A 22,976-nucleotide genomic window follows, 5' to 3' on the forward strand; every position below is an offset into this window, starting at 1 on the left:
GTAATTACTTGGGTATAAACACACATAAAAATCCCTCAAGAGATAGATTTTTTTTTTTCTTTTTTGCCACGCCATGCATCTTGTGGGATCTTAGTTCCTCAACCAGGAATTGAAACTGGGCACTCGGCAGTGAAAGTACAGAGTCCTAACCACTGGACAGCCAGGGAATTCCCTTTCAAGCTATATATTTAAGATTTTTGCTCTTTACAGTATTTACTATGTATGTGGCACACAGTATTACACACACATTGTATAATAGCTCAGTGATTTAATGTGTATGTAATAGCTCAGTGATTCAATGTGTGTATAATAGCCCAATGATTTTCTTAATTTTCTTATGGTAAAAGTAGAAAAACTTTTTTACTTGGAGTAAACATTGAAACTGTATCTATTTTTTTATTATAAAAATAAATAGTTTAGAAAGTCAGACCCCTTAATGCTGAAATGTTATTAGTTGTTAGAACAGTAGATCTTTGTTATTTCTGAGTTATTATCCTGATAAGGAAAATGATATAAAGTGATAACTTCTATCAGTAGTTTAACATTTTTGCTATGAGAATTCCTATTTAAGGTTTTGATCATGTGTATTTACTTCAGAAGTTACTTTTACTTAAGAATATTTAAGCCACCAGACAGAAGATTATCACATGTCGGATTATTATTAAATTTGAAACTTGTTCTTTATTTCATGAGATATTCTTATTGATAAGAATTGACAATTCTGTTACATGACAAAAAATTAAATTTCTGTAGTTCTTTTCACTCACTACACAATTGCCAAAATGTTAATTTAGTATTTAGAAAGTGTCTCAAAGTGTTCTCTTGACTTTTTATACCTGATGTAATTGTATTGCTTTACAGATGGCAGAAGATATTTTCCTTTAGCGTTTGGGGTAAAATCGCAACTTTCTGGAACAAGGCTTTTCTTACTATTATAATCCTATTGATTGTTCTGTTTCTAGGTAAGTACTAGAGTCCTTCTTTGACTAAGCTTAACTATAATTTTTTATATTATTATTATCATTAATGAATTATTATTATTAATGATTGGTTTTTAATTAAGTTGATGCTGCCATTGGTATACAGTTGACTTTGTATAGTATATGATAGTATATGGAGTAGATAATTGATATGTTGATAGATATGATTACTGTTATATATATACAAGCATAAATTGCAGCAGAGTACAGTGGTTCTTAATCTCTTTTATGTTGTTTTAAGATTTAAATGCTGCGATGCATAGCCTAATTTTCAGAATTAGCAGTTATACAGTCCTTTGTTATTGTGGTGTCTTAGTTATCTACAGGTTTAACTGTTTGGGAGACAAACAGGGCAATAGAATCTCTAGGCCCTCAAAAGAAGTTTTAGATGCAGGGTGTGAATCTTGATTGAACCCTGGTTGAAAGACAACTATAGCACAGACATTTGGGTACTACTGCAAAAATTTGAATATAGACTGTTAGATAATGTTAGGGAGTTTTTGTTAACTTTGGTTATGATATCAATGTTATTATTATATAGCAGAAGTCAGCAACCTATAACCTGCAGACCAGTTGCCTATTTTTGTAAATAAAGTTTTATTGGAACATACCATGCCATTCTGTTTATGTGTCGTCTATGTATGAACAACTACAGAGTACAATAGTTGAAACAGAGACCGTGTGGCCTAACATACACAACTTGCTCTTTACAGAAAAAGTTTACCAACACCTGTTACATAGGATTATATCCTTATGCTTAGGAATTGCATGCTGAAATACATAGAAGTAAAGTCTCATGATATTTACAACTTACTTTCAGTTGGTTAAAAAAAAAAGCAAATATGGCAAATGCTAATAATTGTTGAATCTAGGTAGTGGAAATATGGATGTTTATTGTACTAGTTTTTCAGCATGTTTGAAATTTTCATAACAAATACCTTAGAAATTAGAGGCAGACTTTTTTTTTTTGAAGTGGAAAAGAATAGCTTTATTGCTTTGCCAGGCAGAGGGAGGGGGCCACGGTGGGCTAATGCCCTCCAAACTGCATGTCCCAACCTAAAAGGGGTAGTGAGGAGTTTTATAGTAATGTTTGAAAGAGGGCATGATCAGCTTGTGGACATCCTTCTGATGGGTTGGTGGTGAGGCAGTTGGGAGTCAGCATTATCAACCTTCTGTTTCCAGCCAGTCTAGGGTCTCCATGCTTGTGCGCAGCACACAGTTAACCTCTTTCACCTAGTGAGGGGTTCGGTGTCTGTCTCAAAAACGTGCAGATTTTTCCATCATTTCCCCATTTGATTATAGGTCATCAGTAGAAAACTCTTAATAGTCAAAATATATGTCCCTTGATGCCAGGGTGATTCAGCTTCTTGCCATGGGTATAAATCCTGTCCCTTGGTGACAGACCTCCTTTATGTTTGTCCAGATGCTGGCAGAGGTATTGCAGCATCCCAGACACTACTTTTCTCTTGAAGTAGACTTTTAAGGTTTTTGTCAAATTAGAAATTCCATTAGTCAAAATAATTGAGATCACCCAGCTACTACTTGGCAATTCAGCTTTTGATACCACTGCAGTGTATTGTCCCTCAGAATTCCCTCAGAGTTGTGTTGTGAGTTAGGCCTAGGGCCATAAACACCACTATCTTGTGAGAAAATGTTTCTTGTCTTCCATATTACTAGCCTCTGGAGGGGAATCCTCTTTATAAACTGAAAATAAATGGCATGAGAAGGTATGAGTAAGTCATTGCATCAGGATGTGAATGGATTTGCGCTTCATTTCAAACTGTATTTTTCTCATGGTATGTTCTTAATGTTACTGATTGAATCTCTAGCCATAAAAGAAATCACACCAAGCAGGTGAAAAACAATAAGGAAAATCAGGTCCCAACTTTGTCACCAGCTAACTAAATGACCTTTGGAATGTCATTTCATCTCTCTGAGTTTGGTTTAGCCATTTGCAAAATAGAGAGAAGGAATAATCTCAACAGCTCTTAGTAGCTCTAAGAGTGAACTGTGTCCTTCTGACTCTAAAATTATCACAAGAATTTCTACTGAAACTGCCACATAGCCATATAAAGAATGACAACTTTAGCCAAGGTTCTTTTGGTTATATAAATCAGAAACCAGCATCAGCTCACTTGAGCATGAAAGGGAAAATTAAAATAACGGGTTGTTTCAGTGTGGCCTGAAAAATGAAGGAAGCCAAATTCATAGGAAGTGAAGTGTCCTTTTAGTGTCCCCGTGTTTCTCCCTCTGTCTACTTCTTCCTTATCTCTACAGACTCTGATACGCAATCTCCAGGCCAGAATTATATACAGCTGCTAAGTTTTATCATTCCAGCCATATGCAAGGATTAACTAGCCATTCCTAAATTCCAGTTCTAAGGGAAAAAAAATCTGACCAACTAACACCAGGTATCCAATCCTCATCTGAGAAGCTATGGCCAGGGGCCAGGATCACAGAGCAGAATCATGGTTGCTGGCAGGAGCCTGCATCTTATGAGCAGAAGAAGTAATTAACCCCCAGAGAATAGGAACATCATGGATGATTTTTTTTTTCATCATGGATGATTAATGTGGGGCCTTTAACCCTAGATGATAAAAGACAGTCAAACAGGGACTTACCCATGAAACCTCAGTGTTTCCATCTCAGAACAGGGGAATAACACCTACTTCACTGAGGTGTTGAAAGAATAACATGCAGTTACATATGTAAAGTACGTAGTCCACTGTTCTCATCCACTAAAATGACATTGGTGTAAATAATGCAGACCCAGTAGGTTTGAATTACTCAACATAATTCATCTTTTATTTTGGATTTTTTTTTCTTGTCTAATAATCATTACTAGATGTTTATACTCCTAGAGCCAATACTAACTGAAAAGTGTGTGTGTGATTTAGCAAGTTGAAACAGGCAGAAAGGAAGTAGGAAACCCAGGAGAATTTATTTAGTGTCAGCAGAAATGCTTCTCGGGAATTTGAATTCTGTAAGCACAGAATTGACCCCACAAAAAGATCATCTCCATGTGCCTTATAGAAAATCGACTAAGTGTCACATCCTCCTCTTATTGTTGCCCCCATCCCACTTTTCAGACACAGTTTCTTTACTATTATGCAAGCAGTGCATTCTACAAATGGGTTTGTGTTTTTCTTTGGTAGTACTGCTTAATCTTTAGCATTTCTGCATAACGGATCCAGGAGTGTTATTCCTGTTTAATTGCCAAGGAGTAATGACATCACACTTCCCAGGTGGCTCAGTGGTAGAGAATCTACCTGCCAATGTAGGAGACACAGGTTCTGTCCCTGGTTGGGAAGATCCCTGGAGAAGGAAATGGCAACCCACTCTAGTATTCTTGCCTGTGAAATCCCATGGATAGAGGAGCCAGGCGGGCTACAGTTCATTGGGTCACAAGAGTTAGACACGACTTAGCAACTAAACAACAAGGAAAACAACAATGACTTCATAGAACTGTTTGGTTACTCTGGTCTGCTCAAAATAACTCATAAAGACTTTTTTTTTTTTTAGTTATGTTGTAGTGGTTGGCATGCTCTTATTGTTTTGAGGCAATCTTAGAAATGACAAAAAAAAAACAAAAGGGAATCTTGCCTTTTGTGTCCACATAAATCGACCTTGAGGATATTATGCTAGGTGAAAGACAAATACTGTAAGATCTCATTCATCTGTGGAATCTTAAAAAATGAAATCAAGCTCATAGATACAGGGGACAGATTGGTGGTTGCCAGGGTTGGGGGTAAGCAATATAGGTAAAGGGAGTCAAGACATATAAGCTTTCAGTTATAAAATAAATAAGTCATAGAGATATAATGAACAGCATGATGACTTAGTTAATAATTCTGTATTGCACATTTGAAAATTGCTAGGAGAGTAGATGTTGAAAGAAGTTTTGCATCACAAGAAAAAAGAAATTCTGTAACTGTATGGTGATGGACTTGTAACTATTTTCAGTATATACAAACATACAAACATTATTTTTAATTAGCAAATTACAAATAGAAGGAAGCTTCCTCATTCTGATGAAGAGCATCTACAAAAGCCTAGAGCTAGCATCATCCTTAGTCAGATATTGAAAGTTAGCCCCGTAAGGTTGGGAACAAAGCAAGGATATTCACTTTGACTATTTTTGTTCAATTAAGTAATAGATTTTCTAACCAAGATAATAACAAGTTAAGAAAAATATAGAAAGCATTAAGATTTTAAATTAAAAAGTAAAACAGTCATTTGAAGATGACATGATTATTTATTTAGAAAATCCTAAAGTGTCTACAAGAAAAATGCTGTGTCAAAGAACTATAGTGCATCACAAAATACAAGGTCAATACAAAACAAAGTGCATTTCTATGCTATAAGCAACAATTCAAAATTGAAATTTTTTAAATTACTTTTATAAGTACAACAAGAAGCCTAAAAATTTCTTATTTTTAGAAAAGAACTTTATAAAGGATGTATAGGATCTCAACGCTTAAAGCTACAAAAACATTGTTAGAAGGAATTAAAGAAAATGGAAATAAACGAAGATTTTTTTTCACTCCAAAAACTCACTATCATTGCAATGAAATACCACTTCATACTCACTAGGATAGTTATAATCTAAAAGACAGATAATAACAAACGCTGATGAAGATGTGGAGAAATTGGAACCATCCCAGTTTACATTACACTGGAAATGTGAACTGGTAAAGCTGCTTTGAGAAAACAGTTTGGCAGTTCCTCAAAAAGTTAAACATAGAGTTACTATGCATGCATGCTGAGTCACTTCAGTCATGTCCAACTCTTTGCAATTCTATGGAATGTAGCCCACCAGGCACCTCTGTCCATGGGATTCTCCAGGTAAGAATACTGAAGTGGGTTGCCATGCCTTCCTCCATGACATCTTCCCAACCCAGGGATTGAACATGCTTCTTTTACATCTCTTGCATTGGCAGACAGGTTCTTTACCTCTAGCACCACTTGGGAGTTGCCATGTGATCCAGCAGTTCCACTCATAGGTATATACCAAGAGAAATGAAAACATATGTCAGTATAAAAACTTGTACATGAATCTTTAGGGCAGCATGGTTCATAATAGCTAAAAAATGGAGAAAATCCAAATATCCATCATCTCTTGAATGGATAAACCAAATGTGGTGTAGCTGTACAACAGAGAATTATTCAGTTACAAAAACTAATAAAGCAAGTTCACCTGTGTAACTTGCTGCAACATAGATGAACCTTGAAAATACTATGCGAGGTAAAGGGAGCCAGACACAAAAGAACACATCAAATATGATTCCATCTATATCAAATGTCCAGAGTAGCCAAATCCATAGAGACAGAAAGTAGATTAGTGGTTGCCAGGAGGTGCAGGGAGGGCAAGAATGGATATGGGCTTTCTGTTTGGGTTGATGAAAATATTCAGGTGTTGGTTACACAACTTTGTATACTCAAAACCACCAAATATGCTTTTAAGGGTAAATGTTATGTGAATTTTAGCTCAAAGTGCTGTTTAAAAAAATTAAGTAAAATAGGGGTTAAAATTAGCTGTTTTTCAACTAGAATCTCTTTCCTATATGGCAGTAACTCTTCCCTAGGAATGTTTATGACTACATGAAAGGAGCAACCTAACTTGCTTATATGCCACTGGTCTTGGTGACATTGAAGGCAGATACCTTCCCAGGAAACTACAAGAATCCAATGACTAAGAGTACACCAAATAAAGATGGTAATAATCTGAAATCTGTCTCCCACTAGAGAAAAGTGATTCCCCTGAATCTGAGACTTAACAGAACTGAAAATATCAAAAGAGCAGCTCTCTGAACATTTTCAGTAACAGGTACCATCCACAGGACACTTGAGGGATCATATACTACCATAGGGCAATCCCATTTCAACAAATCTTTGCCAGTAGAAATCTCAGTGTAACCAAATACTTCTAAAATCTCAATAATTTAAAATAATAGTAGCCTTTATATAAAATAGGTGAACAACAAGGACCCGCAGTATAGCACAGAATTATATTCAGTATCTTATAATAACCTATAATGGGAAAAATCTGAAAAAGGAAAAGATAACTATATAACTAAATCACTCTACTATGTATACCTGAAACATTGCGAATCAACTATACTTCAGTTTTTTTAAAAAGAATAATGCTTCAGTCATGTCCGACTCTGCGACCCCATGGACTACAGCACACCAGGCTTCCCTATCCACCACCAACTCCCGGAGCTTGCTCAAACTCGTGGCCATTGAGTCAGTGATGCGATCCAGCCATCTCATCCTCTGTCATCCCCTTCTCCTCCTGCCTTCAATCTTTCCCACCATCAGGGTCTTTTGTAATGAATCAGTTCTTCGCATCAGGTAGCCAATGGCCAAAGTATTGGAGTTTCAGCTTCAGCATCAGTCCTTCCAATGAACACCCCGGACTGATCTCCTTTAGGATGGACTGGTTGAATCTCCTTGCAGTCCAAGAAACTCTCAAGAGTCTTCTCCAACACCACAGTTCAAAAACATCAATTCTGCAGTGCTCAGCTTTCTTCACCGTCCAACTCTCACATCCATACATGACCACTGGAAAAACCATAGCCTTGACTAGACGGACTTTTGTTGGCAAAGTAATGTCTCTGCTTTTAAATATGCTATCTAGGGTGGCCATAATCTTCCTTCCAAGCAGTAAGCATCTTTTAATTTCATGGCTGCAATCACCATCTGCAGTGATTTTGGAGCCCCCCAAAATAAAGTCTTATCACTGTTTCCATTGTTTCCCCATCTACTTGCCGTGAAGTGATGGGACCGGATGCCATGATCTTACTTTTTGAATGCTGAGTTTTAGGCCAGCTTTTTCACTCTCCTCTTTAACTTTCATCAAGAAGCTCTTAGTTCTTCGCTTTCTGCCATAAGAGTGGTGTCATCTGCATATCTGAGGTTATTGATATTTCTCCTAGCAATTTTGATTCCAGCTTGTGATTCATCCACCCCAGCGTTTCTCATGATGCACTCTGCATGTAAGTTAAATAAGCAGGGTGACAATATCCATCCCTGACGAACTCCTTTCCCAGTTTGGAAAGAGTCCTTTGTTCCACATCCAGTTCTGTTGCTTCTTGACCTGCGTACAGATTTCTCAGGAGTCAGGTCAGGTGGTCTGGTATTCCCATCTCTTGAAGAATTTTCCACAGTGTGTTGTGAGCCACACAGTCAAAGGCTTTGGCATAGTCAATGAGGCAGAAGTAGATGTTTTTCTGGAACTCTCTTGCTTTTTTGATGATCCAGTGGATGTTGGCAATTTAATTGCCAATTGGTTCCTCTGCCTTTTCTAAATCCAGCTTGAACATCTGGAAGCTCTTGGTTCACGTACTGTTGAAGCCTAGCTTGGAAAATTTTGAGCATTACTTTGCTAGTGTGTGAGATGAGTGCAATTGTGCAGTAGTTTGAACATTCTTTGGCATTACCTTTCTTTGGCATTACCTTTTCCAGTCCTGAGGCCATTGCTGAGTTTTCCAGTTTTGCTGGCATATTGAGTGCAGCACTTTAACAGCATCATCTTTTAGGATTTGAAATAGCTCAACTGGAATTCCATCACCTCCACTGGCTTTGTTCATAGTGGTGCTTCTACAACCCACTTGACTTCACATTCTAGGATGTCTGGCTCTAGTTGAGTGATCACACCATCGTGATTATCTGGGTCATGAAGATCTTTTTTGAATAGTTCTGTGTATTGTTGCCACCTCTTCTTACTATCTTCTGCTTCTGTTAGGTCCATACCATTTCTATCCTTTATGGTGCCCATCTATGCATGAAATGTTCCCTTGGTGTCTCTAATTTTCTTGAAGAGATTTCTAGTCTTTCCCATTCTATTGTTTTCCTCTATTTCTTTGCGTTGATCACTGAGGAAGGCTTTCTTATCTCTCCTTGCTATTCTTTGGAACTCTGCATTTAAATGGGTATATGTTTCCTTTTCTTCTTTGCCTTTCTCTTCTTGTCTTTTCTTAGCTATTTGTAAGGCCACCTCAGACAACCATTTTGCCTTTTTGATGTTTCTTTTTCTTGGGGATGGTCTTGATCACTGCCTCCTGTACAATGTCGCGAACCTTCGTCCCTAGTTCTTCAGGCACTCTATCAGATCTAATCCCTTGAATCTATTTGTCACTTCCACTGTAAAAAAAAAAAGTATAGTAGATGTAATAAAAATGCTAGTACAATAAGAGAAATGGGTTAGCCTGAATTTGATTGTAATGGCATATGACCTATATATGTTATTGTCAATAGGTTGAATTTTAATGCAGTGTAGCCAGATATTAGAGACAGTGCAGTGATGGTAACTCCTAGATGAATAGTAAAAAAGCAAAATACTGTTACATTAAAAGTTTACCACTGGCATCTATTTTGAGCATAATATCCTCCCATGTATTATAAAGAGACCCCCTAGCTAAAGTTGATTATCTAAAAGTTAGGTCACTTGGGCTAAATCTGCTTTCCATTATATATTAATAATCTTATATTCTTAAAAGCCAAAAGCAATGTATTTCCTCTTTTTCTTTAATAGATGCTGTGAGAGAAGTAAGAAAATATTCCTCAACTCATACTATTGAAAAGAGCTCAGCCAGCAGACCTGCTGCCTATGAACATACACAAATGAAACTCTTTAGGTCTCAAAGAAATCTTTACATTTCTGGATTTTCATTATTTTTCTGGCTGTAAGTTTTTTTTAAGCACAATTTTAAAACATGATTTATGTTTCTCATTTTTTCCACCTACAGTGTAGATTTTTCTTCTGTACTATTTAGCACACTAACATCTTTTTTGAAAGAACTCAGATGGCAGACCCAAAAAACAAATAATAATCCTGGCTTATAGATTTGATAGGCCCATAAGGTCTTGCAGGATCTCGCCCGTGCTGCTCTCTGGAGCCTCCTCTTGTACTCTTTTCTGACACATATACCACCGTTGCACCCACACTGTCCTTTGCTGCTCCTTCTTTCATTCATTCATTATTGCAACAAATATTTATTGAGTTCCTTTGTGTACCCAACTCCTTCCTACTTCAGGGTCTTCACACCAACTTTCCCTTCTGCCAAAACACTCTTCCCTTCCCTCTCTCCCTGGTTAATTTCTACTCATCCTTTAGCTCCTTTCTAAGGTAAGCTGAGACCTGTGACCATTATTTCCCCAAAGTAGGTAGGTCTCCTATTGTACACTCCCATAGAATATGTAGTGTATATACTTTTCTTCCAAGTGTCATTTAATTGCTTAATGGTTGTAATTAAATACTGTTTTAACTCTCGTTTCCCCAACTAGAGCCTAGACTCTTTGAGAGCAGGGCCATTGTCTTGTTTCCACTTATATCCCCAATGCCTGGCACAGTAATTAACACTTAGCGGTTCTTGAATTGAATACTTGAAGATAACGATTACTACTAGTAACAATGGAGGTTACCCATCAATACAAATAGGAGAGTAGTTTTTAGGTTTAGCCAGCCTTCCGCTCTTTTTATTTATTTATTTTGACTAAGAGGCATGTGGGATCTTGTTTCCACAGCCAGGGATTGAATCCATGCCCCCTGCATTGGAAGCACGGGGGCTCAAGTCTTAACCACTGACCACAAGGAAAATCCTGCACAGTGCTCTTTACATAGCAAATTTTGAACTGAGGGGGAAATTTTCTTCCTGGCCCTTCCACAATGTCCAAAATTCTCTTTCTGCTCCTCCTGGCCAGAGTCCTCTACAGACAAAAATAAGTAAATAAGTCCCACTGAACCCACATTCCAAAAGTTAGTCTTCTAGCAAAAATTTCAAAGAAATGAGACACAGGCTTGTTTTAACTAGAAGGACTTGGATTATGTATCTGTCTTCTTTAAACCCTGGAGGAGGAAGTGGCAACCCATTCCAGTATTCTTGCCTAGAGAATGCCATGGACAGAGGAGCCTGGCAGGCTACAGTCCATGAGGTCACAGAGAGTCAGACATGACTGAGTGACTGAACACACACTGCTTTAAACATCCTCCCTTGCTTAAACATTACCACACCCACACCTGAAGGGGAGTTACTGGATAATTAGTGCTTGAAGTCACAGTTCTTGGGGATTAGTCTAGTTATACACTACTCTGACTTTTTTTTATTTTCTTAAGAGTGTTGAGACGTCTGGTTACCCTTATTACTCAACTGGCAAAAGAGCTGTCAAACAAAGGAGTACTTAAACGTCAAGCAGAAAATATTAACCAGGCTGCCAAAAAATTCATGGAAGAAAATGAAAGACTGAAACGGGTATTTAAATTTTCTTTTTAAAAACTGGTGTAAATGTTTTTGGTATTCCCAAGGGGTGGTATATTTTTTTCAGCATCAAAAAGAGCATTTTTATATTTTATAAGCAGAAAATGACCATAAATAACAGTATTCTACAATATGATTGTTCCAGAAGTATTTTATCATCTTTAGATTTGTGTGTTCTCACAATTTCCCTCAGTGGTAGATTAATGCTATTGGACCTACTTCCTATGATTCAAGGAGAAAACAGTTCTGGGAATATGAATTTTAGTTCCTTTATTACCATTAATTTTACTTTATAACATAAAGCAAGTTTTAATAAGTCTCTCTTAAGTTTCCATTTCCCATTCAGTTGAATTACTGTTAAGACTTTGTGTGTGTGTGTGTGTGTTTTTCTTTAAATAATGTTTATGTAAGAAGCAGAGAAAAACAGTTGATACAGATTGAAAACTGCATATAATATTTTCAGTCTCTAATTTGGGTTATGTTGCTAATAATTCTTTGAGAACCCTATGCTGTCTTTCCCCTGCTACTCAGGGAGACTGAAAATCAGGTACCGATGTTCTCCATGTTAAGTAAAAGAATAAATGGGAAAATGGAAGGTACAAAATTACTTTGAGTATTTTTTTCCTTAACTTTAAAATTTAGGAGTCAGATCTCATAGCTTGAGTGCTTTCAGTTTATGTTAAGCCCTATAACCTGTAAGTTTTCCTAATTCTGCTTCTTAGGAAAAAAAGTCAAAAGAACCATTCAGAAGTGAAACATTTTCTTAAATAATTCCTAACATAATGCAATAAGATTATTTCCCTATTATAGATTAATGAAGTGCAATCAATTATGCTGCTGCTGCTGCTAAGTAGCTTCAGTCGTGTCCGACTCTGTGTGACCCCATGGACGGCAGCCCACCAGGCTCCGCCGTCCCTGGGATTCTCCAGGCAAGAATACTGGAGTGGGTTGCCATTTCCTTCTCCAGTGCATGAAAGGGAAAAGTGAAAGTGAAGTCGCTCAGTCGTGTCCGACTCTCAGCAACCCCGTGGACTGAAGCCTACCAGGCTCCTCCATCCATGGGATTCTCCAGGCAAGAGTACTGGAGTGGGGTGCCATTGCCTTCTCCGGCAATCAATTATAAATTACATTAAATTATATTTATGTAACGGCTTCCCTGGTAGCTCAGTTGGTAAAGAATCCTCCTGCAATGCAGGAGGCCCCAGTTCGATTCCTGGGTTGGGAAGATCTGCTGGAGAAGGGATAGCCTACCCACTCCAGTATTCTTGGGCTTCCCTTGTGGCTCAGCTAGTAAAGAATCCACCTGCAATGCGGGAGACTTGTGTTTGATCCCTGGATTGGGAAGATCACCTGGAGAAGGGAAGGGCTACCCACTCCAGTATTCTGGCCTGGAGAATTCCATGGACTGCATAATCCATGGGGTCGCAAAGAGCTGAACACGATTCAGCAACTTTCACTTTCACTTTTCATATTTATGTAAAAAGTATTGTAAATATAACAGAGAATTACTCAAATCCTAAAGCCCAGCCTCTTACAGAAAGAACTCTTAAGCGTCACTTTTTATTAATTCTAAAAGAGTTACCTATTAACTAGTACAATATAAAGCTCTCTAAAACTATTGTTGTTGCTCATTTGCTAAGTCGTGTCTGATTCTTCGCCACCTCGTGGACTGCATCACACCAGGCTTCCCTGTCCTTCACTATCTCTGGAGTTTGCTCAAACTCACATCCACTGAGTTGGTGACGGTATCCAACCAACTCATCCTCTGTCATCCCCTTATCCTCCTGCCTTCAGTCTTTCTCAGCATCAGGTTTTTTCCCAGTGAGTTGACTCTCCACATCATGTGGCCAAAGTATTAGAGCTTCAGTTTCAGCATCAGTCCTTCCAATGAATATTCAGGGTTGATTTCCTTTAATATTGACAAGTTTTATCTCCTTGCTGTCTAAAGGACTCTCAAGAGTCTTCTCCACCACCTATTAAATAAGGGAAAACTCATTGCAAAAAAATATTTTTGATGCTACAGTATCATGGTCACCTGTTCAAAAACCCATGTTTTATTTATGATGTCTGCCTTATTTCCACTACACAAATAGGATTCAGAAATGTTTCTTTGGGTAGATTTTAACAGCATCTTTTAAGAAAACAAGCACTGGTTGGTATTTTTACTTTGTTTTGTTCTGTTTTGAAAAAAGCTTTGGTCCATAGACGTCATGTAACTTTCTGTTGGTTGTCAAGCTGTGTCAGTGTTTCTGTGTTCAGAAGCAAGCAGTATGTCACCAGTGTTTCAGCAACACAATCAGACTTATTTTGTACGTTAATATTATTTGCTTCATTTTCTGTCCTTTGATCTATTTTATAATGGTAAAAAAAATCTCTTAATTCTCTATAAGAGACACGTTATCTAATGGAAAGTGTATTACCCTAAAGTTTAAGAGATTTGGGTGCCAGTCCCAAATCTACCAGTAATTAATTAGCATTGTGATCTGGGGCAAGTCACCACATTTGTTCTGGGTCTCAAGTTTATAAATAATAGCTAACATTGTTCACATGCTTCACAGTAAGGTATTAACTCTTTCAATTGTTGCAACCACCCTAGGAGGTTGGTGCTGTTAATATTTGCATTTTATAGATGAAGAAATGTAGGCACAGAAAGGTTAAGCATCTTGTATAAAATCATTCCACTAATAAGAGACAAAACTAAGGTTTGAATCCAGGCAGGCAGCCTGCCTCTAGAATCCACACTCTTAAACACGTTGTTTTGTTCCCTTCAATCATATGCTAGTCCATGAAATGACTTGCAGATGGTGCATGGGACCCCATTCTGCTATGATAGTCAGTTAATGAAATAATTATGAAAGACTAATTAACTTATATATGACTGGTTTAAAATAACAACAGTGATGGAGCTTTACTTCTTACTTGTTTTTTCCCAGCCACTTACCCAGGTGGGGTAAGGTGGGTAGGACAGTTAACGTGTGCATTACTGTAGCTAGTAGCTATAAAATTTCAGATTCCAGGGCTCTTGGTCTTTCTCTAGCATCAAGTTACACATAATAATAATTCAATAATAAAGTTGAACAGGTTTATAGGTGCACTAGTGAAAGCTTATTTACAAGACCAACACCAAATTCAACTTTTCCAAGTCAGTGGCATATTAATTCAGGCAGTCAGTGTAAGCATTCCTGTAACTCATTGGTTCTCTTCCAATTTGGATAATCACTGAAGACTGTGTGAAATGAGTTCAAGTGAAGTAATAGCAAGGATTGTGTTGAAGTGGTCAACAGACGTGTAGAATTTAGAGGGATTTTTTTTCCCCTAGACTCTGCTCTTAAAAAAAAAAAGTTTTTTTTTTTTTTTAATGTTAAAGATATGAGACTTCTTCAGCTTTAGTAGGTACTTCAGTTCTTCATCTCCTAAAAAAATATTCTTGGAATTATATATTCATTCGAGTTTTAATTCCTCCTTTGGGTCAGCCTTATCTCTGTTATAACACAGTAGTATTGTATTTGATCTTGTGCTACGGTATTTATGCTCATCTCATCGTTTCCACTAGCCTGAGTTTACCTGAGAGCAAAAGATTGTATTTCTGTTATATTTTTACTCCTTATACTACATAGTATTGTAGAATATTTGCATGTAGTAGTAGCAGTGCTAGGTAGAACTTTGTTTTGTTTTGTTTAATATATCAGTGTTTGAATATGTCAGTTTACATTAGGAAAGGAATCACCCTGCAGTAGAAATTCTTTTCTATGTCAATATGTTTTAAATTGTTGTGAGTGAATTTTTTTTTCTGACTGTGGAATTTTCTGTATCAAATTGCTGTCTTTTTACTTAGTCAAATAACCCATGTCAATATGTACATGTTCTGTTTTTCAAACATTAATCTAACTTAACATCTTTAACTAGACATCTTAAAATGTCTTTTTGATGTCAGTTACTTACTTCTATTAACACTGATGATTTCCATCCAGGCTATGAAATTTTTACCCCATGATGTTTTTATTTTAGTCAAATATTTTACTATTCAGATCTTAATTTTTTTTGCCTAGAAAAGATAAGCTACAAACATAAAACAAACACTTTAAAAGCCAGAATAGATTTGAAAATACAAAGAATATTATGAAAGATTAACTGGATAAAAGTAATTTGGAGACCATTCAGTGTAAATTAGGTAGAATTGTCCAAGCATAGAGGTGGCCCTGTCATACTCCACTTACCCATTTCTATCCTGAAAACATGTTCTTTTCTTACAAATCATCAATATAAAAGTAGTCTGAGTAGACAGCTCTGCAACTGGAACATAAAGGCTTTCCAAGTAATATCCTCAGAACTATTTTTTTCCTTAGATTAACATCACATATTAAGGAAAAGATATTTTTTATCTGAATACTTTTGAAAATATAATTTTAATTGTAGCCCAACCAGAAACTCTTGTTATTTTCGTGTCAGAGGTTTCAGTCGTAGAAGAAATTGTGTGTCTGTGTGTGTGTGTGTGTTTGCCAAATATCAAGTTTCTGTTAACAGAAGTTTACACTGTAAAAAAATATAAAGCACTGAAAAGGACAAAGAATAAAGGCCAATAATTTAAAATATGTTATTTAGCTCTTTTCCTAAAAGAATGTCTAGCTATTACAATCTAAGATTACTTCTTTCTATAACTCTCTTTTCTGATAGCTCTTGAAAAACTATGGCAAGGAAGAAGAACACATTTTGGAAGCAGAAAATAAAAAACTAGAAGAAGACAAGGAAAAACTGGAAACTGAATTAAAGAAGACTTCAGATGGTAACGTTGTACGCCTGCACAAAAGTAGAAAAAGTATCATATTTTATGCTGTTAAACTTCACTGTTTTTGCTAAAACAAAACCAGTGGCTACATGTTCTGGCTAAAATACCAAGGGTGACCTATTTACAAATTCCTGCTCAAATATGAAGATAAAACATTGTTTCAGCCAAGAGAAACACGCTCTGTTTTACAAACAAACATGTAGGTGTTTCAGATCTGTGTTGTAAACACAAATGTTCCTGCCTTAGCAAAAAACCTGTTTTCCTGAAAAGTTGCTTGTAAACACGTTTGGAAAATATCATAGTTTTTCATCATAGAACATTGCTGCTAAAAGAAGCAATGACAGGGAAAGTTTTGGTTATAAGGTTATAATATTAGGGCTTGAAATAAGCCCTAATATTTTCTACCTGCCAGATATAAGGAAAAATGTTCCTTGAAAGAAATGGTACAGACAGAGTAAGCCACAGACTGGGATGTCAATAGAGAGTTCAGTGTCTCATTCCAAAATACATTGCAATAAGGACTTGGGGTAAGGCGTCCCAACTCCCGTTTCCCTGAAGACAGCTATTTCTTCTGTATTTTTTGTTTTTTTGAAAAACAGTTATTTAGTGTCTTCTTATTCTCAGACAAGGAACAAATTATTATTGCCTGCAGCTGCGTAGCACTGAAAAGTTGTAAATCTGATGTCATCCAGGAAAATGCCTCAAAGTTGATGGCTTGACCCCTGAGCAACATTCCTGTATATGACAGGTAGTCCTTGATGTTGTCCAGATGCTGGGGAACCTCTCAGGCAGAGTCAAGATAATGATCAATGCATAGGCCTTCTCCAATTTCAGATCTCTTCCACTGCTTTGTGTTGCAGATAAATTGGAGAACATTTAGTGATTGAATAAAAAATACTTTATGCCGTTTGTAAGTTTAGATTTAAAAAAAAAAATAGGCCTCAGTATAAGTTTCTGTAATACACCTTGCTATTGTTGATTATGTACATTGTTTGGACAGAGTTGAGTTCATCAAGATGTATTTGCATTTGAAATGGAAAGCCTGAAGATAAAAGCTAATTGCTTTAAAAAATCAGTAGGATATTTCATCTGATATAAAATATATAGTCTCTTTCCTACTTCTTAAAGTAAAAAAAAAAAAAAAGAAAAGAAAATCATTTAGAAGCAGTAAGTTAAAAAATAATTTACTCTTCCAGACAAAGTGATAGATGGTGTGGTTGGTATAATATAGCTCAAAATTCTAAATCTTCTCATAGTTGTACTTTTGGCTCTTCTGCAGTTCCACAATTTGGAACATGATCACGAAGTTTTAACATTTGTATGAAAATAAATTCAGTAATCAGACATTTCAAAAGACAAATAGTGTTCTTTTTTTACCCAACACAAAATATTGCTGGTAATCCTTCTGAAGAATGCAAGAGACTATCTCCAAAATACCTTTAATTAGTTTAAAAAATTATTTTAAATTCCTGCTTTTTTTTTTAATATCTGCCAAGGATCCTTTTCCTTAAGTTGTAAGCAGAGTAGGACAGAAATAAAAGACAAGAGTAGGTTGTGTGCCATAGCTACCTCTCTTAACCCTGGCCAGCTTAGTTTTTTTCTCCCGTTGCTTTTTAAAAAATCCAACTCATGATTTTGAGTTATAACTTCACAAGTCTGATATATAACTCTAAACTCAGTGTTATTTTGAGTAATATAAAGAAGCTCAATATTTCTTTGACAATTCAGATGTTTCGAGAAAATAAACTCATTTATAATATAGGCATTTTGTTTATGATCCGATAACAAGCGATTCCAAGTTTCCTATTTGAAGTGTAGACTGCAGAACTACTTTCAAAGTGAATCAAGGTTGAGGTAAAAGCAGATTTTACCTGTTTGAGTATGTTCTGTTTGGTTTCTGCAAGGGGTATAGTATTTTATGAACACATTTTATTTTAGATAACATTGTTACTGACCTTGAGAAGATCCAAGTTCCATTTCTAATGGAGGTATAACCCTGGCTGTGTCCTCTTGACCTATACTAGTCAAAGTCATTAAGACAAGAACTAAGAAATAAATTAGTAGTTCAAGGTTTGGATGAGTTCAGCAGCACAATGCTTTGTATATAGTACCATTCAAATAATATTCATAGATTTTTAAAAATTGAGAGTATTAAGACTGATGGTGCTTAAGAAATGTTTCAGGAAGTTCTCTTATATTTCAAAATTGAGTATAAAGGCACTGTGGTATATTTTTTAAAAGAGGTAAAGAGAATATTGTCCATATGCATGGTCTTACCCTTAGTGTTTCTTTATAATCTTAGTGAAACATTTTCTCCAAATATGTAGTGGAAGTGAAGCACAGACACAAATGTCTATTTAAACTGATTCAATCCAAATTGGGAAAGTATTATTCTGAAAACAGGTATTAAGAGCACTCACTCTATCAGCAGTGCCAAAATCTCCATCAGTTTTTAACCACCAGCTCGGATTTTTTGCCAGTTAGTAAATTACCTGTGCTCCAGTGCAGTCATATGACCCTAGTGAGCCAAAGGAGAGCGTGCATGTCCCCAAACATCCAATTTACACTCAAGACTAACTTAGTCAGGTGTAAGGACCTGATCTGTCATTTTTAATGATCTGTTTAACGGTAACTCTGATGTCCCAGTGTGTGGAGTAATTGGGAAAGGGCACTGCCATGAAAAATGAGAACTTAAGCTCTGAAGAATTTACAAAGTTCACAAGCCCTCATAATAAAAGTAGACTTTGTATGTAGCAGAAAACTTTCCGATATCCAAGGAGATTGATTTCAAAAAATTCTTCCCAGGAGAGCTTCCCAGGATTTATGCTTAATACCTTCTCAGTACTTATTCTTAAAACTAGAGGAAATACATATCATTCAGTCATTGCATGCATCCAGGCAATGATTTTAAGTGTGATTGAGTTGTATATGAAAATGTCTCTTCCTCATTCCTTTAGGAGCAGAAGTATATCTATAGCATGCTACGTTGAAAGTTCCCAAAACTGGCAGTCTAATAGTAGAAGTTGAGTACTAGTGTATTTCTCCTACATAAAGGGAAAAGAGAAAGAAGAAAAAAAAGTGACTAAAGCAAATTCCTTGACCTTGCCATTATTCTTTCTTCCTTTTCTTCCTTTCTTTTTCTTTCCATCAGCAATTTTGGTGAGAACTATTTAAATAACATTCATTGTAAGGTTGAATGTAAGAATCCGCCACATTGCAAATGGATATTTACTAGCTGAGCCACCAGGGAAGCCCACAAATGCTGGAGTGGGTAGCCTATCCCTTCTCCAGCAGATCTTCCCGACCCAGGATTAGAACCGGGGTCTCTTGCATTGCAGGTGGATTCTTTACCAGCAGAGCTACCAGGGAAGCCCATTCACATAACTTATTCATTGTAAGATCGTTTAACATGGAGCATAACTATCCTTAAAAAGCAACCTATTGAGGATAAAGCAAATTTTTATTTATTTTTCTTCTAGTTTTATTGAAATATAGTTGACAAATGGCACTGTATAAGTTTAAGGTATGGGATTCCCAGGTGGCTCAGTGGTCAAGAATCCATCTACCAGTGCAGGAGACGCAGGAGACACCGGTATGATCCCTGAGTCAGGAAGATCCTCTGGAGTGGAAATGGCAAGCTACTCCAGTATTCTTGCCTGGGAAATTCCATGAACAGAGGAGCCTGGTAGATTACGGTCCATAGGATCACAAAGAGTCAGACACAACTTAGCAACTGAGCACATATGTGTGCAGGTTTAAGGTGTGCAGTTTAATAATTTGATTTATCGATACATGCATCATGAAATGATTATCACAATGTTTAGTGAACATCCTTCATCTCATTACAAAATTAAAGAATAGAAAAAAAATTTTTTTCTTGTGTTGAGAGCTCTTAGGATTTGCTCTCTTAACAACTTTCAAATCTAACATACACCAGTGTTAATTATATTAATCATGTTGTACATTACATCCCTAGAACTTACTTGTCTTATAACTGAAAGTTGATACATTTTGACTGCCTTCCTCTAATTCCCCCTCCCCTCACTCTGCTCTTTTTTTCCATGAGTGTCTTGTTGAAGTGTAATTGACTTATAGCACTATACTAGTTCCTTTTACAAAACATAGTGATGTGATGTTTCTATACATTTCAAACTGATCACCACAGTCTTATTACCATGTCACCATACAAAGATAACACATAATTATTGACTGTATCCCCTACACTGTACATTTCATACCTGCGACTCATTTATTTTGCAGCTGAAAATTTGTACTTCCTTTTTTTAAGTTTCTTCTAGGCTTCTCATTATTATTATTATTGTTATAATGCAGGATGCAGGATCTTAGCTCCCCAACCAGGGATCTGACCTATGCCCCTTGCAATGGAAGGCCTGTGTCTTAACTACTAGACCACCTGGGAAGTCTGGAAATTTGTACTTCTTAATCTCCTCACCTGTTTCTTTCTTTTCCTTAACTTCCCCCTCCCCCACTCCCACCCCTGGCAAACACTTGTTTATTCTCTCTATATATAACTTTGTATCTTGTTATGTTTGTTCATTTGTTTGTTTGTTTTATTGCACATAAAAGTGAAATAATACAGATTGGTCTTTCTCTGTCTGACTTATCTCACTTAGCATACCTTCTAGGTCCAACCATGTTGTAACAAATGGCAAGATCTCACTCTTTTTTATAGCTGAGTAATAATAATATTCTTGCCTGGGAAATCCCATGTACAGAAGAACCTGGCAGACTACAGTTCCATGGTATCGCAAAGAGTCAGACACAACTTAGCAACTAAACAACAACAACAAATATTCCATTGTGTGTGTGTTTGGGTGTGTGTGTGTGTGTGTCACATCTTTTTTACCCATTTATCTATTGATGGGTAATTAGGTTGTTTCCATATCTTGGCTGTTGTAACTAATGCTGCAGTGAGGTACATGTATCTTATGTTCTCTAATTGGTGTTTTAGTTTTCTTCAGAGGAGTGCTATTGCTGGAGATAAAGCAAATTTTAAACGTTACTTGAAGTCTATACAAACAGAACAGAAACTGAGTGTAAAGACCCATTCTGTGTTCCTAAGTATTGGCAGCATATAACGGGGACCTTAGATTTGAATCAGGAACCAGAATCTTCTAATCCTATGTAAACTTCAAGTTTATTAACTAGTTATTTTATTCAACTCTCAACTAGTTTACTCAACTCTGTTCCTGGATAAATGCTTCCATTTCACCATGGCTTACCTTGAAAAGAAATAATATTCTAGCATTTCCTTTTACAGACCAATTTCTCTACCCTTAGGATGTTTGAGTTTTTTAAAAAAAAATCATCATCCTCTAATGCCAGTAATACACAAGTCATAACTAACATGGGGACCAGAGAGTAAAAGTAGTTGAAGTGCTTTACAAGAGAAATTGAAGATCAAGATAAGAGAAAATTAATAGAGAAATTACTATTCTGTATATCAGTAACCCTTTATTTCTGCCTCTTGAGTCTTAAACAAGAATAAGACAGATTTAAAACTGTGGGGTTTCTAGTTTCTTGCAAAGGAACTATTTGAGCCATCTATCTATCTAAAAATAAATTCTCGAAGTCCAAACTAAGCATATCTTACAGTTGTAAATTCTTGTGGGTGTAATTTCAACTATCTTTAACTTGCACTTATATCAAAGCCACCAGCTTATTTTTAACTTTGCAATGCTTTTTTAAAATTTGGTAGGTTTAGTCGTATTATGTTTTTTGCTTTATGACTTTTTAATAAATGTTTTTATGCTTTGAATAAGAAAACGCATGTAGTTTCTCCTCTGTTTACTTATATGGAAATTTCTGCTTCTTTAATATCTCCTTCTTTTCCTTTGAAGCAAAGTCCATATTTAAAAAAAATAGCATAGTTTATTTGATGGATATGGCAATAGACCATATGTTATTAACAGTACATCAGTTATTTAAATCAAATAAAATATATGACCCATCCCTTTAGTCAACTTTTAACTCTTAGGTTGGTTTTTAATTTTTAAATAAAGGGTGTATTGCCATTTATTAGTGTATATTATCTCTACATGCAGTTGGTATTATTATCAAACCAGAAGAAGGAGACTTTCTTGCTGTGGACTATTTCCTGAAACAATTATGTCATGGTGATACGTTCTCCTGCTTGGTTCCCTATCACATTCCCATTTAGTTGTAATGTTTTCCATTTTGTGAGCTTCTTATCTGTTTCCAGGCCCTTTTCATGTAAAATAAACTATATAATTATTATACAGTGACCAAGAGAAATAGCTCCAGGGAAAATAGTAACTGAAGACAGAAACTCAAGGATGACTTTCATAGCATGACAATGTGTGCTGTGCTTAGTCACTCAGTCATGTTCAACTCTTTGTGACCCCATGGACTGTGGCCCACCAGGCTCCTCTGTCCGTGGGGATTCTCCAAGCAAGAAATGGTGCCCTCCTCCAGGGGATTTTCCCAATCCAGGGATCAAACCCAGGTCTCCCACATTGCAGGCATATTCTTTACCATCTGAGCCACAAGGGAAGCCCCAAAATACTGGAGTGAGTAGCCTATCCCTTCTCCAGGGGAACTTCCTGACCCAGGAATCGAACTGGGGGCTCCTGCATTGCAGGTGGATTCTTTACCAGCTTAACTACCCGGGAAGCCACCAAGTATAAGTGATGTTACCTGAAGAAAAGCTTTCCTTAGCTCTAAAAAGGGGCATTAAAGCAAGAGGAAATATTCTTTTCCCTGGAGAGCTTATAGCCTTGATGGATGGATCCAACATATATACATGAAGTGACTACAGTTTATTTCTTCCTCTGTGTGACATATGAATTAGTTTACTAAAAAAAAAAAAAAAAAACTGGAGTTCAGTTCAGTTCAGTCGCTCAGTCGTGTCCGACTCTCTGCGACCCCATGAATTGCAGCACGCCGGGCCTCTCTGTCCATCACCAACTC

General features: G+C 36.5%; 1 protein-coding gene and 1 non-coding gene across 17 annotated transcripts in view; both read left to right on the top strand.

Annotated features, from left to right (window-relative positions):
• BCAP29 (B cell receptor associated protein 29) overlaps window positions 1-22,976 on the top strand; it is a 56,755-nt gene that overhangs the window by 4,811 nt on the left and 28,968 nt on the right. For 10 of the 16 annotated variants that reach the window (XM_081535966.1, XM_081535972.1, XM_081535965.1 and 7 more), the window contains exons 3-6: window positions 862-962; window positions 9,517-9,667; window positions 11,098-11,233; window positions 15,914-16,022. In XM_081535966.1, coding sequence (XP_081392092.1) covers window positions 862-962; window positions 9,517-9,667; window positions 11,098-11,233; window positions 15,914-16,022 — 497 coding nt within the window. Of the gene's footprint in view, window positions 1-861; window positions 963-6,551; window positions 6,697-9,516; window positions 9,668-11,097; window positions 11,234-15,913; window positions 16,023-22,976 lie in introns of all 16 variants that reach the window. The other 6 variants (XM_081535978.1, XM_081535976.1, XM_081535975.1 and 3 more) reach the window with 1 other exon arrangement.
• LOC145524973 (small nucleolar RNA U109) lies at window positions 18,948-19,077 on the top strand. The gene has a single exon (XR_014068001.1). It is a non-coding gene; the product is annotated as a small nucleolar RNA U109 (small nucleolar RNA).

The sequence above is a fragment of the Giraffa tippelskirchi genome, chromosome 10 (assembly GCF_054371585.1).
Source record: "Giraffa tippelskirchi isolate mGirTip1 chromosome 10, T2T-mGirTip1v1.2.pri, whole genome shotgun sequence".
NCBI classification, from domain to species: Eukaryota; Metazoa; Chordata; class Mammalia; order Artiodactyla; family Giraffidae; genus Giraffa; species Giraffa tippelskirchi.